This window comes from Sorex fumeus, unplaced genomic scaffold (genome assembly GCF_029834395.1).
Source record: "Sorex fumeus unplaced genomic scaffold, SorFum_2.1 ptg000131l, whole genome shotgun sequence".
In the NCBI taxonomy this organism is placed as follows: domain Eukaryota; kingdom Metazoa; phylum Chordata; class Mammalia; order Eulipotyphla; family Soricidae; genus Sorex; species Sorex fumeus.
Genome location: NW_026606188.1, coordinates 23,441,352 through 23,461,337, shown reverse-complemented (window position 1 = coordinate 23,461,337; position 19,986 = coordinate 23,441,352). Strand labels below are relative to the sequence as shown.

The following is a 19,986-nucleotide window of genomic DNA, read 5'->3' as shown; positions in this document are numbered from 1 at the left end:
TTAATGCTCTCACTGCAAAGTTTACCTGCTAGGCTAAAAACTTAGGGTACTAGAGACTGGAATTTGGTGTTATATCCCCTTTTATAGAGCAAATGGGTATACATAGAAATGAATCCCAAACACTGTTTATTCATTGATTATTTTTGGAGCCACACCTGGCAGTGCTCGGAAATCACTCCTGGCTAATGGGGGGGGGGACGGGGGGGGCATATAAGGTATCAGGGATCAAGTAGGGGTCAACTGTGTGCTAGGTGAAGTTCATTGACCCCTGTACCATCTGCCCCAGACAACTTCAGAAATGGTGTCCCCAAAAGCTCATTCTCTGGAAGGAGGGTGCCGCAGGCCCATGCTGGAGTATCTGCCCCACAGGAGCAGGATCGTCATGACTTGAGGCCACTGTGTTCTGGGCACATTTCAACTCATCCACCACAAGTAACTCGTAGAAGTAGAGGGGGGGGGGACCTATCTGTGATAATCAGTTTTGTAATTTTTCTTTTCAAATATTTTTGTTCTATTTTATTTCTTGTTGTTGTCAGTCTCTGCTTTGGGGGCCACAGATAGAGCTGTTCTGGAGCTACTCTCAGCTGGTGCTCAGAAGTACGTAGGTCCTGGCGGTGTCCGAGGACAATGCCACGGGTTAAACGCAAAGATCATGCTGTGGATGCAGCCCCTCTCAGCCCTATCTCTGGCCCTTTGCCAGACCAGGCTGTGCTCAAGGGTTACTCCTGGTTCTGTGCCCACAGGTCACATGAGTAGTGCAGGAATAGTATCCGGGTCAGAAGGCTGCAGGAAGGCAAGTGTATTATCATGCTGGCTCTCTTCTCTTTGCTTTTCCTGTGTTTTTTGGGTTACTTTCAGCCATGTTCAGAGCTTACTCCTGGCTCTGTGTTCGGGGATCACTCCTAGAGTGGCTCAGAAAACCATATGCCGTGTTGGAGATCAAACCTGGTTGTGCCGTGTGCAAGGGAAGCACCTTATCCCCTGTACTAGCTCTTCAGCTCGTTTCATTTTCTTAGGATTCCTATCTGGCTCGAATCTTTGATTAAATATACTATATTTTCCTTGGGTAACATCAGTAACATTCCTAACATTGTTTTCCTTTGGTATTAAAGTAACTACCACATGAAGAAAATAAGAGTATAGGGAAAAATCACCTCAAAGTTTGCACACTCAGATTTATCAGGTCCTTTCCCCTGCCCCATGTATATACATTGATCATAGTAGCTTTTGTACTGCCTTTTTGGGGGACACCATACTCAGGGGTACTCAAGGGTAATACCTGGTTCTGGGCTCAGGGGCTGGATCTGTTGGTACTTGGAGGATCACATGTGGTGCTGGGATTCGAACCCAGATCATGGTTACAGCTATTATCTCTCTGGCCCAGCTATACTGCTTCTTCATTCAACAATATGCCATGCTTTTATCAGGATTTTTGAACCATTCACCTAAATAGTGATTACATTTTAGGGTTTTTGTTTTCTTGTTTTGGGGGCTATACCTGGCATTGCTGAAGGCCATTCCCGCCAGTGCTAGGGGACCAGCTGGTGTTTGAGACCAAACCTGGGCCTCTTGCATGCAAAGCATGTGCTCAGCCCATTAAACTCTCTCTCTCTCTGGCCCTTTTCTGGTTTGGGGGCTTTTTTGGGAAAACAGGTGGTGCTGGAGACACACCTGGCAGTACTCAGGGTTTATTCCTGGCTTTGTGCTCAGAGATCACTCCTGAAAATGCTTGGGGGCTGGCTATATTGTGGTTCCAGGGGTAGAATCGAGGTTGCTTGCTTTTTCTAGAGATTTTGTTAGTTGTTTTTGTTTCTGGGCTACACCTAGCAGTGCACTAGGCTTATTAATGCTATGTGCTCTGGGAATCGCTCCTGCTGGGACTCAGAGGACCATACATGGTGTCAGGAAGTGAACCTGGCTCAGTGGCACGCAAGGCAAGCACCTTATCTGCTGTACTACTGCTTTGGCTCCTTTTCTGGAATTCTTAAGGAAAAGATGTGAACTTATGGTAATGACATAACCTTCCTCCCTACCCCATCCCCTAAATCTTTTTATTGCATTTTAGAACACTGCTAGAGACTAAAAACTTCAACTATGATTGGTTACTAGTGATGCAGTTTCCCTTTCAGACTCATCACAAATACTGAGGGGGAGAATTTTCCTGCTACTAGCAGAGCATCTCTTCCTGGTGGAGACAGTGCACTGCTGAGTAGAAGGAAGAGGGCCAAGTGCTCTACCACTTGAGCTCTATCCTGGCTCTAACATGCATCCAACCCCACTCACCCTTGTGGTGTTGGGGATTGAACCAAAGCCTCACACATACAAGGCACTTCCCTGGTTCCCTCAATCTTTTTTTTTTTTTTTTTTGGTGGGGTATGTTCAGGCCTGGTTATGTTCAGGGCTTACTCCTGGCTCTGTGCTCAAGGACCAATCCTAGCAGCGTTCAGATCATAAGTGGTGCCAGGATGGAACGTGGGTCAGCTGCATGCAAGGCAAGTTCCCTACCGACTGTGCTCTCCTTGGGACCTCTCTTAATAATCTTATCTCTAAGAGTAGTTCCCAAACAATCCTCTGCAAGTAAGGCTCTACCTTGGGAATAATAACTCCTCCCCTGGCTAAGTATTATTAACTTCTTTTCCTCTTTTATAGTCAGGTGATTATATTTAACTAATACTTGCTCACACAAGCCTTTGCGAATCACCAACCAACCTTCACAACCTTCAGGAAAACAGTAGGGTTGTTACTAATTAACACCTTATAGGAGAAAAAATCCCGATGTTTACTTAGAGAGGGTAAGCCACTTGTTGGAGGTAAGTTTTGCTGAGAAATCAGCGAGCCCTCCGTGTTGAGCAACAAATTGGCTGTGACATCTTTGCTACCTTCTCCTAATCTCTAGGCAACTTAGGCAAAAGTGATCCCTCAAGTTCGTCTGAGAAGCAATATCTTTCACACTACTCCTCCCAATTACTCTTCATCAAATAGTATTATCGCTGCGGTCCAGACCGAGCAAACAACAGGGTAACAGAATCGAAAGCCCTAAAGTTAGAACCAACCACATTTTAGGAGAAAAACTTGAAGTTCCCTTCGGTGCTTCTAAACTGAAGCAACTTGGTTTAATTGCTCACATTTGGGCAAGCCAGGCCAAAGCTTATGTTGTCTCTTCCTGTTAAGCACTGAGTTTCATAATGACCCAAGTCGATCATTAATTTATTTCTTTACATCTTCTAGGCAAATACCTGACCTGATTAATTTTAAGAAAGCCATGTTGTGAGGTGGACGTCTACTATAAACCTTTTCTCATTTTTCCAAGCCCAAAGAGGGGTAGGATGCTGGGGAGAGTACAGCTGGTAGGACACTTCCATTGCCTTGCATACAGTTGACCTGGATTTGATCCCTGGAATCACATATGGTCCCAAGAGCCTCACCAGAAATGATCCTTAAGCACCACTAGGTGTTAGCCCAGAAATTAAAAAAAAAAAAAAAAAGGAAAAAAAAAAGTTGGGACAGAGGAGGGAGACATACCTGGTTGTCCTGAGTCATTTGACAGGTAAAGCCTGGTATAAAACTACTCCAATTTATCAATTTTGCTGAAGTTCAGAACAAGAGAACATTGATTTATTCAAATATAATAAAGTGGGTCAAGAGTCAAGTGCATGCTTTGCAAGCAGGTAGCCAGGTACCCCCTCTAGTACCACATAGTTTCTGAAGCACCGCTAGAAGAAGCCCCTCAGCCTAGAGCCAGGAGAATCTGCCCCTGATCACCACTGGGATTGGCCCCCAAACAAAAAATGGGTCAAGATGCTTGGGTCTATTATTATTTTAGATGATGAACCAGATGATGTTCCCCGCCCACAGTGACTGAGGGCTCCCTTTCCATTACATTCTTGTCTATAGTGCTAATTTACTTGTTTTACTAAGGAATTGTGATTTACAGTACTCTAAGTGGTAGCTTCAATTACACATCATTTTAACACCACAATTCCCTGCACCAAGGTCTGAAATGCCCCTCTCATTTCACACCCCCACCCAAGACAAGGTTCTATGAACCAACTATTCAGTTGCTGCTGTTTCTCTTTTCCTGTTTTAGGCCCCACATAAGCAGTCATTCTGTATCTAGCCCCTTCCTTACTCCTGGCTTTGTACTCAGGAGTGCTGGGTATTGAACCCAGGTCAGCTTGGCACAAGGCAAGAACCTTATCCTTACTCTCTGCAAGGGTAAGGCTGTGTAACTGACTGTTACTATATCTCCAACCCCTATTTTTAGTGTTGGCTGTTATCAAAATTGATCTTGAATAAAAAAATTACTCTACCACAGAGCCACATCTTCATCCCCTTAGTGGATTTAAGTGTGGCTGCAATTCAACAATTGGGTAAGACAAATAACCATATAAACTTGCTTAAGTTTTCACTTTTGAGCTACGCCCAAGATAACTGCCACGAGCCAACTGCCATGAGCCTGCCATTAGGGCTCATGCCCCGATTCACTGAAAAGCTGCATGCTTTGTTAGTTCCCCATTTTGCCCACTTCCTCATGTAATCGATTATAAAAAGCTAGCTTGGGAGAAATAAATTTGGAGCTTGATCAGGAAAAAAAAAGTTTTCAGTTTTGATTTGGGGGCCACATCTAGCAGTGCTAAGGGATCACACATGGCAGTGCACAGGGAGACCAAATGCAGTGGCACGAATCAAACCAACATTGGCAAGTGAGTTAACCTCTGTAGCATGGCTCATTAGCTCTAAATATTGGGGGGGGAAGGGAATAAAATTTCTTTCCTTTACTTAAACTATTTCACCATGGGTAATCCTTAGAAAGAACAATATAGAGGTTATAGACATAACCTCATGGAAAAAGCCCAAAAGGAGGCAAGGACTATCAGTCATAACAGGTTCTTCCTCTAAAATTCCCTCTTCCAACTGGCATAATCCTTAGACTTTGAAAGGAGTTTTTATTGATGCTTTCAGAGAGATGATTTCAAAATTCTCCTACTGCTTGTCTTAAAGAGGAGGGGGAAAAATTAAAATAAAGTGGGCCATGTACATAAGTCATAAATTGATCAGTTGAATTAGAGTAAAATTTAATCTTGATAATGAAAATTAACACACAGCAAGTTTTTTCCTCAAGAAAACCAAGACTGGTTCAGATACAGTACAGGGTGGGAGGCAATTACCTTTCATACAGCCAGCATTGGGCTGGAGCAATAGCACAGTGGGTAGGGCGTTTGCCTTCCACGTGGCTGACCCGGGTTCGATTCCTCCATCCCTTTTGGAGAGCCTGGCAAGTTACTGAGAGTATCGCCCTCCCCAGCACCCCCCAAGGCAGAGCCTGGCAAACTCCTCGTGGCGTATTCGATATGCTAAAAATAGTAACAAGTCTCACAATGGAGACATTACTGGCGCCCGCTTGAGCAAATCGATGAACAACCGGAGGACAGCGCTACAGTGCTACAGAGTCAGCACTGGTTCAGTCCCCAGAACTGCATGATTTCCTGAGCACCTCCAGGAGTGATCCTGAGCAAAGAGCCAGAGTAAGCTCTGAGGGTTGCTGGGTACACCTACCCTTAGCCACCAAAATAAGAAACAGACATATCAAGAAACATTTCTTAAAAAAAAAAAAAAGTTTATTTGGAAAAGCCAGCTTCTTACACAAGGTTTTGTAACTATCTTTTCATTCACTCAATACAATATTTTAAAATGCACTGAATATAATCCATTGAATATTACCATCCTGTAGCAATTTAAAAGATATTAGGTTAAAAAATATTTACAGTTTTTATTCTGGTCTGTCCTTCCTCCTATTGTTACAATGACCTCATTACTTTACAGGGAAGTGAACAGGGTCAAAATTCTTACATCTGTGTGGAGAGTAAGAATGTGTCCAATAAATTCTAAGCAAAACATAATTTTCTTTAAGGCTTTCTCAGAAAAGGAAAAGGAGTTATTTAGTGAAACTAAGTACACCAAGAAAATTTCCTCCCAGTTTCGTCCTTATTGATTTACCTGAGCAAAAGCTCTCTGACCTCTTTAATCAGCAAACTTTGGGGAAAAAACCCATTAAAACTGAGTATCTCACATGGACCTCTAAACTAGAAGCAGATATAAATAGAATTAACTATGAATCAAAGGGGAAAAAAATTCAGGAAAAGAAAATAACAATTTACAGTCTGAGGTTTTGGAAAAACCTAAATCCAGTCACTGTTTGAAATATCTGTCTACATTTACTTAGGTATGTTATATTTAATAAGGAGGCTCAAATTTATTATTTGGTATATTTTAATATAAATTTTTAACAATGAAAAAAATACTAAGTGATCCCAAAAGAGCAATGCTCGATAACCCTCTACATGTGTATTTGAAAAGGGGTGCAAAAATAGTCATCTAATGAAATTAGCTCTTCTTAAGCACTTGGACTCTACTAAGCATCCCAAGAAAAGATACTGGAGGGACGTTGACAAATGCAATGTGTCTAGAACAGCCAAAAATTTCCAGATTTTATGATTTAAATTTCCTAAATATATCACTAACAGGCACACGTGCCAAGCAATTATTGACATTACAAAATATTTCAACAACCCCTAATTTCCAAGCAGTATTTCTACTCATAATCTTCCAGTGACAATGTCTGGCAAAATAATACAAATAACAATAAATCAAGATTAATTTTAGACTTGCCTCAAACAATTAGGGTATTTTTCCTTTTAATGCAACACTTAAAATAGATGAATTTAGCAGAATGGTTTAAAAAGTTAAGGCTCCCTAAAGAGTTCTAAAGACTAAAACTTAAGGCACGTATTATAATCTTCATGACACTGCTGAAAGCTAAGGTTAACCAAAAAAAAAAAAGAGAGAGAAAAGGAAGAAAGAAAAAAGAAAGAAAGACATCCTCCTCTCATACTTTGCCATTCAATCCCTCCCCAAAGGATACAATATTTTAATTCAGGCTATTGGTAACAAGGTGAAACAAAAACTCCATCAATGAACACCTAGTATGATTTCCACACCAGTCCACATTTTACATTGAGCACCACTGGTAGATTACAGGCCAGTAGAATATTTCCGGTATCTTGGATCATAAGCTGCTGCATTTATCCCTCAATAACCCCCAAGTTCAAACTGGACTCCCTTCCTTGGGACCGCTTTTTGTGCTTATCTGCTCTAGAGATTCTGCTGCATTGGCAACTTTTGGTTTCTCAATAACATCTATACTGGTCTCCTCTTCTTTACTTTCTTCTTTTTTCTCTGCTTTTTGTTCTTTTGCTGTAAGCCGGTAGTTGATTCCCATGCCAACAAACAGATAGAGGCCTGCGAAAATTAAAATTACACCACATACCCAGTATGTATATTTGTAGTCTTTATATATGTCATTGAGACGACCTAAAGGAATTAAAAAAAAAATGTATGGGTAAAAAGTAGACATTTATACCCTTTCCCAAATAAAACTTAACTAAGAAAGATGATAGCAACGCAATCTGCAGGAAACAACAATAGACAAATTATTCTAAAACGAAGTGTTCAATATGACCTGATCTTTGGATTATGGTGTTATGCTTGATTATGGATGACTACTATTCTGGAAAATTTGAATTGGAAAAGCCCTAGAAATAACTTCAATTTTCATGGAAAAACTAGCTCAAAAGAGGTCTGAGGAATCTTACCTGAAATAAGAGCTAATTTCAGTCTTCGAGGTAGAGGGTTTTATCCCTGACATCAACTTTTTCAAAAAAGCATTCTTTTTTTCAGTTTTTGGGCCACACCTGGAAATGCTCAGGGCTTTAGTTCTGGATCGGCACTCAGAGATCATTCCTGGCAGCTTGGGGACCACAGAAGATGGAGGGGATCAAACCTGTTTGGCTGTGTACAAGACAAACACCCTACCTTCTGTACTATCTCTCCTGTCCTATACAAATGCTTTTTAAAACTCTGGCTATCAGTCACTTGGCAGTATTTACTGATCTACATATACCAGGCACCAGGTCAGCTAGGCCCTGAGGATAAGAGATACCAACCATAGTTCAGTGGAGGAGAGATGTTAATCAAAGGCACACAGAAACAGTGTCAAGTGTTCCAAGGAAGGTTTGAAAGCAGACATACTGGGTGTTGGGGCCAGGAAGTAAAAGTAAGTAAAGTAAAGTAAAGGCCCTCCCGTTGATCATCGATTTGCTCGAGCGGGCCCAGTAATGTCTCCATTGGAGACTTTGTTGTTACTGTGTCTGGCATATCGAATACTCTCAGTAGCCGGGGCCAGGAAGTAGGTCAGGAAAACTTCTCTTAAAGTGTAAATTAAGCCAAAGCTTACAGAAATCAGGGGATGTTCAGGAGAAAAAGAACTCAGTCTTGCTGTTCCTATAGGAAGACAAGCCGATGTGGGGAGCAGAGGGTATAAGGCCACACTGCTGGAGTAGAGAGCAAACAGGCAGGTGGAGGTGAGCGGTAGGAGGGAGGTGGGTCCGGCCCTGCAGAGCCTTGGAAGGCCTCACTGGGGAACTTCCTCTTCATCCCAAAAATGAGGAAAACAACTAGAGTTTTAAGAGACTGAAGACTAGCTGGAGGGGTCTTGGGCAAACCAGAGTGAAGGAGACCATGAGGAGCAGCTGGAGAGGAGATAGGAACCAAGGGGGGTGATGAGTGAGGGAAGCAGTTATGCTGGAGAAATGGCGGATTGGAACTGATCTGAAAAAGTGAGAACTGGCAGAACCTGGGACTGACTGGAGAGAGGAGAAAAAAGGCAGGCATTTTCAAAATAAATAAATCTTGGGGCCAGAGAAATAGTAAGCCTTTTGTGTCCCTTACTTCACAATGCCCAATCTCAAAAGCCTGAGTCTTACACAGACAACGTTGAAATTATTGTTGTATTTTGTATTAATAATTAAAAAACAATTTATATTAGAGAATAAAACAAAATACTACAGTCATTAGTTTGATCATGGGTAAGTGCTTTTGATTTTAGAAGCCTTTTTTAATTTATAAAAGTACAATACGAAAGAACGCAAAGTACCATTCTTCCAGACTTGTGTAATGACAGGATATATCAAACTATTCCGACAGTCCCTGGTGCCCTGGTAGCTATTAGTACTTTAAATGCTGAGATAAATTTCACAATAAAAACAAAATGACCAAGAGAGGGATGGGCAAACTATTATTGTATGACTGAAATATGAAAGTTTGTAAGTTTCTAACTGTACCTCACAGTGATTCACTAATAAAAAAAATTAAAAAAAAAAAAACCAACAACACAAAAACAAAATACCAGGATGAGCAGACGTCTAAAATGCTGGAACATATGCTTTGCATGCCGGTCTATGGTTCTATCCCTGGCACTATATGGTCTATGGAGTACTTTTAGAAGAAAACCCTGAGCACTGGTGGGCCAGGAGAAGACCTCCCTCTCCCCGTTACTGATGATTATGGCTCCCAAACAAAAAACAAAAATAAAATAAAATAAAACCGCCAATACTAGAGACCAGTGTGATAGCTCAATGGGCTGAAACTGCCCTGCATGCAGAAAGCTTGCCAATGTCTATGGTGCCTTGAGTACCAAAGCATTGCCAGGTGAGGCCCCAATCTGAAATCACTGATAGTATTTTATTTGTTTTGGGGTCACACTTGACGATGTTTAGGGGTGACTTCCGGCTCTGCACTCAGGAATTAGTCCTGGCAGAGCTCGGGGAACCACACAGGATATCTAGGATTCAACCCAGATTGGTCTCGTCCTAGGAAAATGCCTTACCCACTATATTATCACTAATACTATTTATTGATTTTTGGTTTTTTGGTCATACCGAGCAATGCTCAGGGCTTGTCTCGTCCTAGGAAAATGCCTTACCCACTATACTATCACTAATAGTACTTGTTGATTTTTTTTTTTTTTTGTCATACCGAGCAATGCTCAGGGCTCACTCCTGGCTCTCCACTCAGGGATCACTCCTGCTTGTGCTGGGGGGGGGGCACATGGAATGCTGGGAATCAAACTCCGGTCAGCTGCATGCACTGGCCCAACATATACTGTATGTTTTTTCTTTTTGGGCCACAACCAAATGCTAAGGGGTTACTCCTGGCTCTGCACTAAGGAATGACTCCTGGTAGTGCACAGGGGTACCACTGAGGAATGGTCCAAAGGGAATTGAACCTGGTTTGATCTTGTGCAAGGCAAGCACCCAACCCACTGTACTATCTCTATAGCTCTCCACTGATAGTATTTTAAAGATGGAAAGTATATGACACTCGAAACATTAAGTGTTAGGATTGGACCTGAGCTGGGGGTGTGTGTCATGGGTCATGCATGGACCCTAGGCCACTCTGTCCTCACACACTCCTAACTCTTATGGACTTCCCCTTCAGCTTGATGGCTCACTTTAATTAAATTCTATCAAGTATTTGAGCAGAAATGCCAACACTGAGGGAACGGAAATGAGAAAGACTTGCTTGAATCACTTCTTACTCCTGTCACCTTCTGAACTATCTACGGAACCATCAAGATGGAGAGCCATACTATACCTAACAGCGGTGGCCCCAGGAGCACAGGGCAGCATTCCACAATGGTCACCAATCCCACAGCACTGGAGAATCTCTGCGGTCCCACGAGGTCCATCAATGTTTCAAACAGTACTGAGCTGAGCCATCCAAATGCAAATCCAAAGAATCCCGCATAGACACAGAACTCGACATATGTCGAGCATAAAGGTGCTAGCAGATGACATGCTCCATTTGCAATAACAGAAGCAGCAAAGAAATACTGGACTCGAGGTCTTATCCACTTTGTGTTGGCTACCAGCCCCATCGACGGTCTGGCCACCATGTCAACAAAAGCAAGAATGGAAAGAAGGAAAGCAGCCTTCTCGTTTGAGAAATGCTTACTCTTTCCATAGTTACTAAGAAAGACCAGAGGAGTAAATAGTCCAAAGAACATGAGCACATTTCCAGAGAGATATAACAAAAATCCTCTGTGCTTGAACAGAGAGAAGTCCAGGAATTTATTAATGGTTTGGAAGAATGACTGTTTCTCTGCTTTGGGGTTTCCTCCAATAAGGTCTGTGTTCACATCGCCTGTTCCTTTTCTTGCCTCAGATTTTCCAGCTTCCTGAAGAGGTTCTTTGGATCCCTCTTTCTCTACTTTGGCTGGTTTGGGCCCAATTGGTCTCATGAGGGATCCAGCCACACAACAGTTTAACAATAAGCCCCCAAGAATCAGGAAGCTTCCTCTCCAGCCATAAATACCAAAGAAAATCTGGTTGAGGGGGGCCAGGGTTGAGAGGAATACCGGGCTGCCTGCCATGGCCAGTCCATTTGCCAGTGGTCTCTTCTTGTAGAAATACTTGCCAATCATGGTCAGAGCTGGATTCAAATTGAAGGCAAGCCCAAGACCTGGTGGGATGGAGAAAAAAGTGTTATAAGTCACAATAATGTCAGAAATATATTTGGAATTAACAAAGTAAAAGATATATATTAAAAATAAGACATGTACACATATACATAAAGGATAAAAAGGAACCCATTATAAGAGCACATATTCTGAAGTATTTGAAATATAAGCTCTAAAACTTTAAAACCAGGTTTAAATGTCAGTATTAGTAGTCAGACTGTCAGACATACTAACAGGTCAGCTACTACTTCCATATACTACTTCCATACACAAGCACATACAGCATGTGTGTGTGTGTGTGTGTGTGTGTTTGTGTGTACGGGTGTGCCTGTGTGGTTTTGGATCACACATGGCTGGGCTCAGGGCATGTTACGATTTGAATCTGGGTTAGCTGCATGCAAATCAAGCAAGTACTTTATCCACTGTATTATCTCTGGCTCAGAATGAATTCTTTTAATTAATATTATTATTATTTGAAAGTAACTTTAGTCAAATTTAGCAAAATTACCTAAAGTATCAGCATGATAACCAGTGAGGATTAAGTAGACTATATAAAAATCAAGTTTTTCAGTAACAAATGTAGATAAAAATTTCATCTACAATATTACCCAAAACTAAAAACTATTTTTTTGTCTTTTACATTTATTTATTTTTAATTTTTAAACATTTTATAAGGTAGTTCACAATATTTGATTACATTTAATATTCAAACACCAATCCCACCACCATTACACCTTCCCACCACCATACTTGGGATGTTTCCATCTCAAACCGCAATCTCTGCCCCAAAGCAGAACCCAAATAATATATTTTGTATTGTTTGTTATGAAAAACTGCTGAAAATGCTACAAAAAAGTATCCATAGAGGAAAGAATGTGAAGATTGTTCTATTTTGGCAGGGGCGATTAAGACCTTCTATAGATATTACTAACATGTTGTTAAAGGTTGAGCCTTGTGAATTTTTGTATATATATATGTATCTGTAAATATATATATGTACACATATATATATATTTCCCTCTATGATTGGTTGCCTACTATTTGAACCCCATCAACTGTGGTGCGGTACTCTTGGGAGTATGCGTAGGGTGTGTCTTATGAAGTGTCAGGAGGCTGCATTCCGGCAGCACAGTCCAGGAATAAGCTCATTCATGCGTGAGACTCAGCCTGAGTGTGAGGGGAGCGGCCTTGAGCATGGAGGTGATTGAGTTTTGAAGACTATTGGCTGCTGGGGATGGGTCCCTTGGGGCAGGGAGGGCTCTTGCCACCCCGCCCCCCCCCCCCCCCCCACACACACACACTCCCGCGGGGCACCCTGAGAGAAACAGCCTGGCACAGGGTCCAGTGGCATGGCTGTAGCAAGTGTCATGTTATGCTCCCTTCTGGGAGAGAGGGACATGTGATCTGGATGGTGGACAATGACGAGATTATCTGGTGCCAGCCAGAGGTGGCTTATGGGCATGACGGTCGGGTCGCTGGAGACAGGGGAAAAGAGGCAGGGGATTTCCACTCCTGGTAAAACTAATTTATGTGGTTACAACTGTGTAACTTTCCTGAGAGTCAGAGAACTAAAAATGACACACATATATAATTAAAGTTTTGGGCTAAGAACATACAGTACTATGAAGATGCCCTGTCTGGCCCAATCTTGCTCCCAACCATTCATTCTTCACTTATAATGAAACAGTCAGTTACTCCCAGTATAGTATGACAGCCTAATTTGTTGCTCTTTCCCCATGGCATCTAGAATAGTACATTTTAGGTGATTCTTCCTCAGTAAATATTTGATGAATGAATAAATGTGCAAAGGCACAAACTAACCATGTGGGAACAAAGAGAGCTCTATTTTTTCTCATTTTATGACAAAAATTCTCATACTTTAAGAAGTTTCAATGTAAGCAACAAAAGAGGGGTATATATTAAAGAGTGTAGGCAATAGGGTTGGACTATAGCTCAGTAAATTAGGCCCTGCATATATGAAGCCCTGGGTTTGATTCCAAGCATCACCACACACACACACAAAAATGTGGGCAGGGCAGGAGGGAAAGCAAAGAAAAAAATTTAACTTTGGAGTGGAGAACTTTCTAGGACTATACTAGATCAATATCATGAGTTTTAAGTACAAAGTACATGAAAACTATATATATTTAATGTAGAAAAATATTCAATTAAAACTTTTTATTGTGAATTTTGGATCACACCCAGAAGTGCTAAGGGGTTTAAGTGCTTGGGGAACAATTAGGTGCCAGGGTGAACCCAGGAATCTGGCATGGAAAACATCTGTGCTGCTCTGTTGAGTTTTCTCTCCAGTTCCTAAATGAAACATTTTTGAAGGCTAGAGGGGATAAAGGTCAAGGTGATTGTCTAGCATGTGGCTGTCACTGTGACCCTGGTTCAAACCCAGGTACCACACAATGGTCTCTTGAGCACTGCCAGGTTTGTTTTGCCCCTGCAGCCAGGTGTGGTCTCTGGGCATCTTAGAGTGTGGTTGAAAATAAACAAAAACTGTAATATTTACAAGATAAATGTCAGGGGTTGGAGCAATAGCACAGGGGTAGGGGCGTTTGCCTTGCACGCAGCCGACGTAGGTTAAATTCCTAGCATCCCATATGGTCCCCTGAGCACCGCCAGGAGTAATTCCTGAGTGCATGAACCAGAAATAACTCCTGTGCATCGCTGGGTGTGACCCAAAAAGAAAAAAAAAGATAAATGTCAACAACAAAGTTATCAGGAATACATATTTATCCACACATGTTCACAGCATTATTCACAGTACCCAAACATCTAAGCAACCTTAAATGTAGCAGTAACTTAGCACCAAGCACCCCTGAGAGTGACTCAACACAGGAGTAGCCCTGGATCACTTACAGGTGTGGCTCCCCAAACAAATAAAATGGTTTTGGAACTGGGTGGATTTGGCAATGACTTTAAATTGATGTTATGTATATTTTAATGCAGTTTTATATAAAGAATTAACTTGGGAAAATAACTATCCCATGCAAAAGTTATTATTATTTAATAGACTTTGGGGTCATACCTGGGGGAGCTCCTGGCTCTGTGTTCGAGATCACTCTTGGTGGGCTTGGGGGTACTATATGAGGTGCTGGTGACTGAACTGGCTGCATGCAAGGTAAGCTCTCTATTCACTGTACTAGTGCTCCAGCCCTACCCAACTTTTACTATATACTATGGTGGAACTAAAAATGAACATAACTTTTCTAAAGGGCAATTTAGTTTATACATATGGGGGAAAAAAATAAAAGGCAAGTCCACAAATTTATCATAAGAAAATATTCATGTTCACAATGGATTATTATTGCAGTATTATTTAATAAAACAGTTTTAAAAAAGGAATAAAACCACTTGACATTTTATTGAATAAGAGATTAAAAGTATCAGAATATTTTAATGACAAGTGCTTATAATATACTGTTAATTGAAAAATTTTCTACTACTCTTAAATTTATGTATTAATAGCTGTCCAAAATAACAACAAATCAACAGCAACGCACCTCCAATGACCCCGACACAAAAGTACAGCTCCTGCACAGTGTTGCAGAAAGACGCTGCAATCAAGCCACTGCCAGCCAGGCAGCCGCCTGCAATCATGACTGGACGACTGCCATATTTGTTCACCAGGACACTGCTGATGGGACCTAGGAGAGAATAAAAAATCTTAGTAGGGGAAATGAATCTACTTCCTCACATCTATATAAGGCTCCAAGGATACCAATTCTCTAAAATAACAGAGGACTATGTGGTGTTGGAACAATGCATTGATAAAAAAATACAATTAATAGTGTTGCAAATCATGGTACCTCAATAAAAATGGTAAAGGGAATAAAAGTCTGCCTTAAAGCATAGGACTGTCAATTTTATTCCTGGTGCTGCCACATGAGCCCAGCAAAATCCTGGCAACTCTGTTGTCTGTGATCCTTGTCACAAGTGATTTCTAGTTGCAATGAAGTCAGGTGTGTGTAAATACCACAAATATTTTGCACTTCCTGATGCAATCCCCAGAAAACACTGCAACTATTTATTTACTTATTGTTTGAGGGCCACAGCAATGGTGCTTGGGGGTTACTCCAGGCTCTGTGCTTAGGAACTGGGCCTTAAAATTTTTTTGTTTTGTTTTGTTTTGCTTTTTGGATCACATCTGGTGATGTTAAGGGGTTGCTCCTGGCTGTGCACTCAGGAATTACTCCTGGCGGTGCTTGGGGGACCATAAGGAATGCCAGGGATCGAACCCGGGACAGCTGCAAAGCTGCAAGTAAGGCAAACACCCGAGCCCTTGTATTATTGCTCCAGTCCCTTAAAAAATTCTTTTGACATTCTAAGTTACTTTTAAAAGAACAGTCTGGAGAGAGTGCTCAAGGAGTTGGAGTGCAAGCTTTGCATGCAGGAGGCCCAGGTTTGATCTTTAGCACGTGGTTCCCTTAACACTGCCAGGAATGATCCCTGAGTATCAAGCCAGGAACAAGCAATGCTGGGTGTGATAGCCCCAACAAAGGAAAATATTAAAGTCATAGCTGGTTTGGAGATCATTTAAATATAGCTTATATAGGCGAAACCACTAAATACTATTTGGAATTCAAAACATTAATGTTCAAAGTGCGGCCCAAATGCACAAATTAAAAGATTATGACAGGGGCTGGAGAGACAGCACAGCGGGTGGGGTGTTTGCCTTGCACGTGGCTGACCAGGGTTCGATTCCCAGCATCCCATATGGTGCCCTGAGCAATGCCAGGAGTAACTCCTGAGTGCAGAGCCAGGAGTAATCCCTGTGCATCACCGGGTATGATCCAAAAATCAAAATAAATAAATAATAATAATAATAATAATAATTTAAAAAATAAAAGATGATGACAGTTGTAAAGGTAATGATAATTCCTAGGGGACATAACACTTCAGAGCCAATCAAAACAATTCATTTTGTAAAAATTCTTCCACAAAGGTCCTGAGAGGCAATCTTTCTTTCAGTTATTTTAAGAAGGATGACCCCAATTAGTTATCATTAAAAATAGAGAAGGGTACACTTTATAGGATTATTAAAGCACAAACGCAGAGAAATGTGCTAGCTATCTCTGAGTAAGAACAAAGAAGGAACTGTTCCCTGAAGAGAAGTCATGTGCAATTAGTACAACTGACATCATTTACTTTAGATGCAAAATGCATGTGGTTGTCAAGCTCTGATTTGTAATCAGCTTAAAAATACAAAGAAGCACCTGGGACAATATTTAAGCCAATTTCTTCAAGACATTATTGTTAGAATTTGATTAGAAACTTGGCAGATACCATGTAAGGTTTTAAAATCACTGTTGCTGTGAAGTCAGATAATGTTCAAAGTCTCTTCTGATTTCCCTGAAATTACTTTAAAAACTACTAGTTTAACATGCTATGGAATTATCTGATTAATTACATCAAATACTTATTCCTACTTTAGTGTTTATGTTATTCTCTCAATAGGATAACCTTGCAAAGGCAGGGTTCAGTATCAATCATCTTCATTACTCATAACACATAGCCCTGCTAGATAATTTGTGTTCAATAAATACTGAGAGAAAATATCACCAGTATAGAAACTTACGGCTATTTGTTGGTGAAATACAGAATTTTTATGAGTAAAGTGCTACACGTGAAATTTTTCAAGGCATTAAACTCATCAAAATTAAGATTAATAAAAGTAAAATCTTGGGTAAAGAAGAAAGGTGGATAAGATAACTTTGGAAACTTCTGGCCATGGACATGCTTTGCAGGCAGAAGCTTTGGTTTGATCCTAACAGAACCACGAGGCTGTCAAATACCTGAGTTGGGAATCCCTACTTGGCAGGGATCATTCCTGGTGGGCTTGGAGGAGTATGTGGGGTGCCAGTGACCGAACCTGGGTCAGCTGTGTGCAAGGCAAGTACCCCAACTGCTGTACTATCTCTCTGGACATCTGTCTTTAAAACAAAATTCGTTTTCTCTACCCCCTTCTTTCCCTCTTACTCTCCCCCTCTCTCTTCCTCTCTGTGCCACACACAGTGCTCAGGGCTTACTCCTGTCTTTGAGTCAGGGACCACTTCTGGCAGGCTCAGGCAGCTATATGAAGTGCCAGGGATCACACTCAGGTTACCCATGTGCAAGGCAAGCACCCTACTCCTGTATTATCTCTCCAGCCCAACATAGGGTATTTTAAATGTTAAGTAAGCAATTTACTCTCCACAATTCCTGCACATGTCAAACAATATAGAAAGAGGAAATCTGTTTGCTTCGGGGACATACCCAGCGATGTAGGGGACTGACCTAATCTGATGCAGGGGATTGAATCTGGGTCAGCTGACTGTAAGACAAGAGCCCTACCCACTCTATCTTTCCAGTCCAGGAGAAAATAAACTACCAAAACTTTATTTTTAGGGTATAGCTGAAATGATTTTATAACTTATCACAAAGAACAAGGAGTTAGTTTGGTTTTAATTCTCACACGAAGAGAAGATTTGTTTTTGTGGCACATGTGGTAGTACTTAGGGGCTACTCCTGGCTCTGAGGTTGTGGTCACTCACAGCAGTGCTCGGGGGAACTGAGCAGTGATAGGGTGCTAGAGACTGAGCTCAGGCCTCCCACATGCAAAGAATGTGATCGAGCCTGTTGAGCTCCAGCTCCTTGGCTCCCATGAAAAATTTTCCTGGAGACTGACCTATGCTCCTCAGGTTGGGCTGACTTTTAAAAAAAATTCTCAAAACATTAATTTTTATTGACAATAATGTTGCAACATCACTTATTTATGCTGATGTCAAATCTAGTGGAGAGCAACAAGGAAAACCAGTTACATTTTTTGAGTTTCTAAAAGCTCAATGCTACTGAGTTTGCAAGTCAGGATTCTTCACAATTTTTTTATTTTAAATTTCAGAATACTAGAGAATAGCAAAAGTTGTCAGTGTTAATGAAAAGGAAAAGCAACACTAAACATAAAACTTCAAGAAATAACATTTTGAAATATCTCCTGAGTAAGCCCCCCCCCACCAATAAAGTTTTTTGGGTTATAAGCCTGGCAGTGCTCAGGGGACCATAATGTGATACTGGGATTGAACAGGGGTCAGCCACATGCAAGGCATGAACCTTAACCCCCGTACTCTTTGGCTCCAATGAGAAATTATGAAATACCTTTAATAAGGGTCAATGAAAATTGAAACAGTACACCTAAGTGGGTACTTACCTCCACCATACATGACAGCAAGCATGATGGAAGATATCCATGACACTTCACTGGTGGTGGCGTTGAATATACCTTCAATTTCTTTGAAGAACACAGTAATAGATTTGGCAAATGCATAAGAGAAGCCAATGGAAATGAATGCTCCAACTACAACTGCCCACCCCCAGCCTCCATCTGGGGGGGTGTATCCGACTGGACCTCCAACCGCTGGTGGCATTTTAAGTATAGATGAATTCCAAAATACAGCTCAAATCCAAATATCTGAAGAATATAAAATTAAAATAATATGTCAACAATAAATTACTCTGACCCTCAAAGCACTCTTACCTTTTACACCAAGCTCTCAAGTAACAAATTTGTTTTGAGTCCACTAGACATCTTCTGAAGACATTAGCAGACGAAGTTTTTTTGTGTGTGTGTGAAGTAAAATAGTTTTTATTGAACCTATTTAGAAAGACATGAGGAGAGAAGGAGGGAACACAGGCTTCTTTAGAGTTGAAAAAAGCAAGCAAAGAAACAGAGACAAGCAAGACAGATAAGTGTTGAAGGGAGAATACAGACTTGAAGAGCACTTGAAAGAGCCTTAGGACAATGTTTTTAGCCTATAGTTTTTAGCAGCTTAAAAGAAAAACAATTTAATAGTAACTAGAAGCTGGAGAATACTGTAAAGAGTAAAGAGTAAAATGATTCCTAGCACCACAGGCGGTCCCCTGAGCCCTGCCAACAATTTAATGGTAGCAATGTAAAGTTCAGTTTCCTAAGACTGAAAAAGAGGCTCCTGACTGACAAGAAGTGGGGAAATACAAAGGAGTAGAGTACCATTCACACTCTGTAGTCACTACACAACTTAAACAAGGGTATTATGCTGGACTTCTATCAGAAGATGAGATCTGGGGTCAGGGATATAGTGCAAGGCTTAAAGCACTTGCTGGCATGAGGTAGGTCATTCTTGGTTTCATTCCCAGCACCACTCATGGTCCCCTGAACAGAGCTAGGAATAAGCCCTGAGCACTGCCCAGAACCCCATTCCTCCCCTACACGCCCCTCCCCTGTGTGTGTGTGGCGGGGTACGGTGCCTGCCTTGCACAGGATGGACTCTGGTTCCACCCCTGGCACTGATAAGGATGGCCCCAAAACAAGAACAAAAAATTCACCCGTGTTGACATTTTTTTTTAATAAAAAAATTTTGGATTTAAGTTTCAGAGACAAATAGTGAAATAGCCAGAGAAATTTTAACTCTTCAAGCTAACAACTAAGTACAAGAAAATATTTTTATCATTTGCATTCTCCAAATGCAGAATCTATACATAGCCAGAGTTGCTTCAAATGCTTTATGCCTTTCATGGCACTGCTTCCCCGTAATGATAGCACCTGTAAAAGCACAGCTACACGGGCTTTAAGAAAATCCTAGAAAAAGGTATTCAAGAAGGAAAAA

General features: G+C 41.2%; 1 protein-coding gene across 1 annotated transcript in view; it reads right to left on the bottom strand.

Moving 5' to 3' along the window:
* Positions 1 to 5,602: 5,602 nt before the first annotated feature.
* The window catches only part of SLC16A1 (solute carrier family 16 member 1), a 33,007-nt gene continuing 18,623 nt past the window's right edge, over positions 5,603 to 19,986 (bottom strand). The window contains exons 2-5 of the mRNA XM_056139091.1: positions 18,552 to 18,812; positions 14,869 to 15,012; positions 10,492 to 11,358; positions 5,603 to 7,371 (exon numbers count right to left, since the gene is read on the bottom strand). Coding sequence (XP_055995066.1) covers positions 7,106 to 7,371; positions 10,492 to 11,358; positions 14,869 to 15,012; positions 18,552 to 18,768 — 1,494 coding nt within the window. The 5' untranslated portion in view covers positions 18,769 to 18,812 and the 3' untranslated portion in view covers positions 5,603 to 7,105. The remainder of the gene's footprint in view (positions 7,372 to 10,491; positions 11,359 to 14,868; positions 15,013 to 18,551; positions 18,813 to 19,986) is intronic.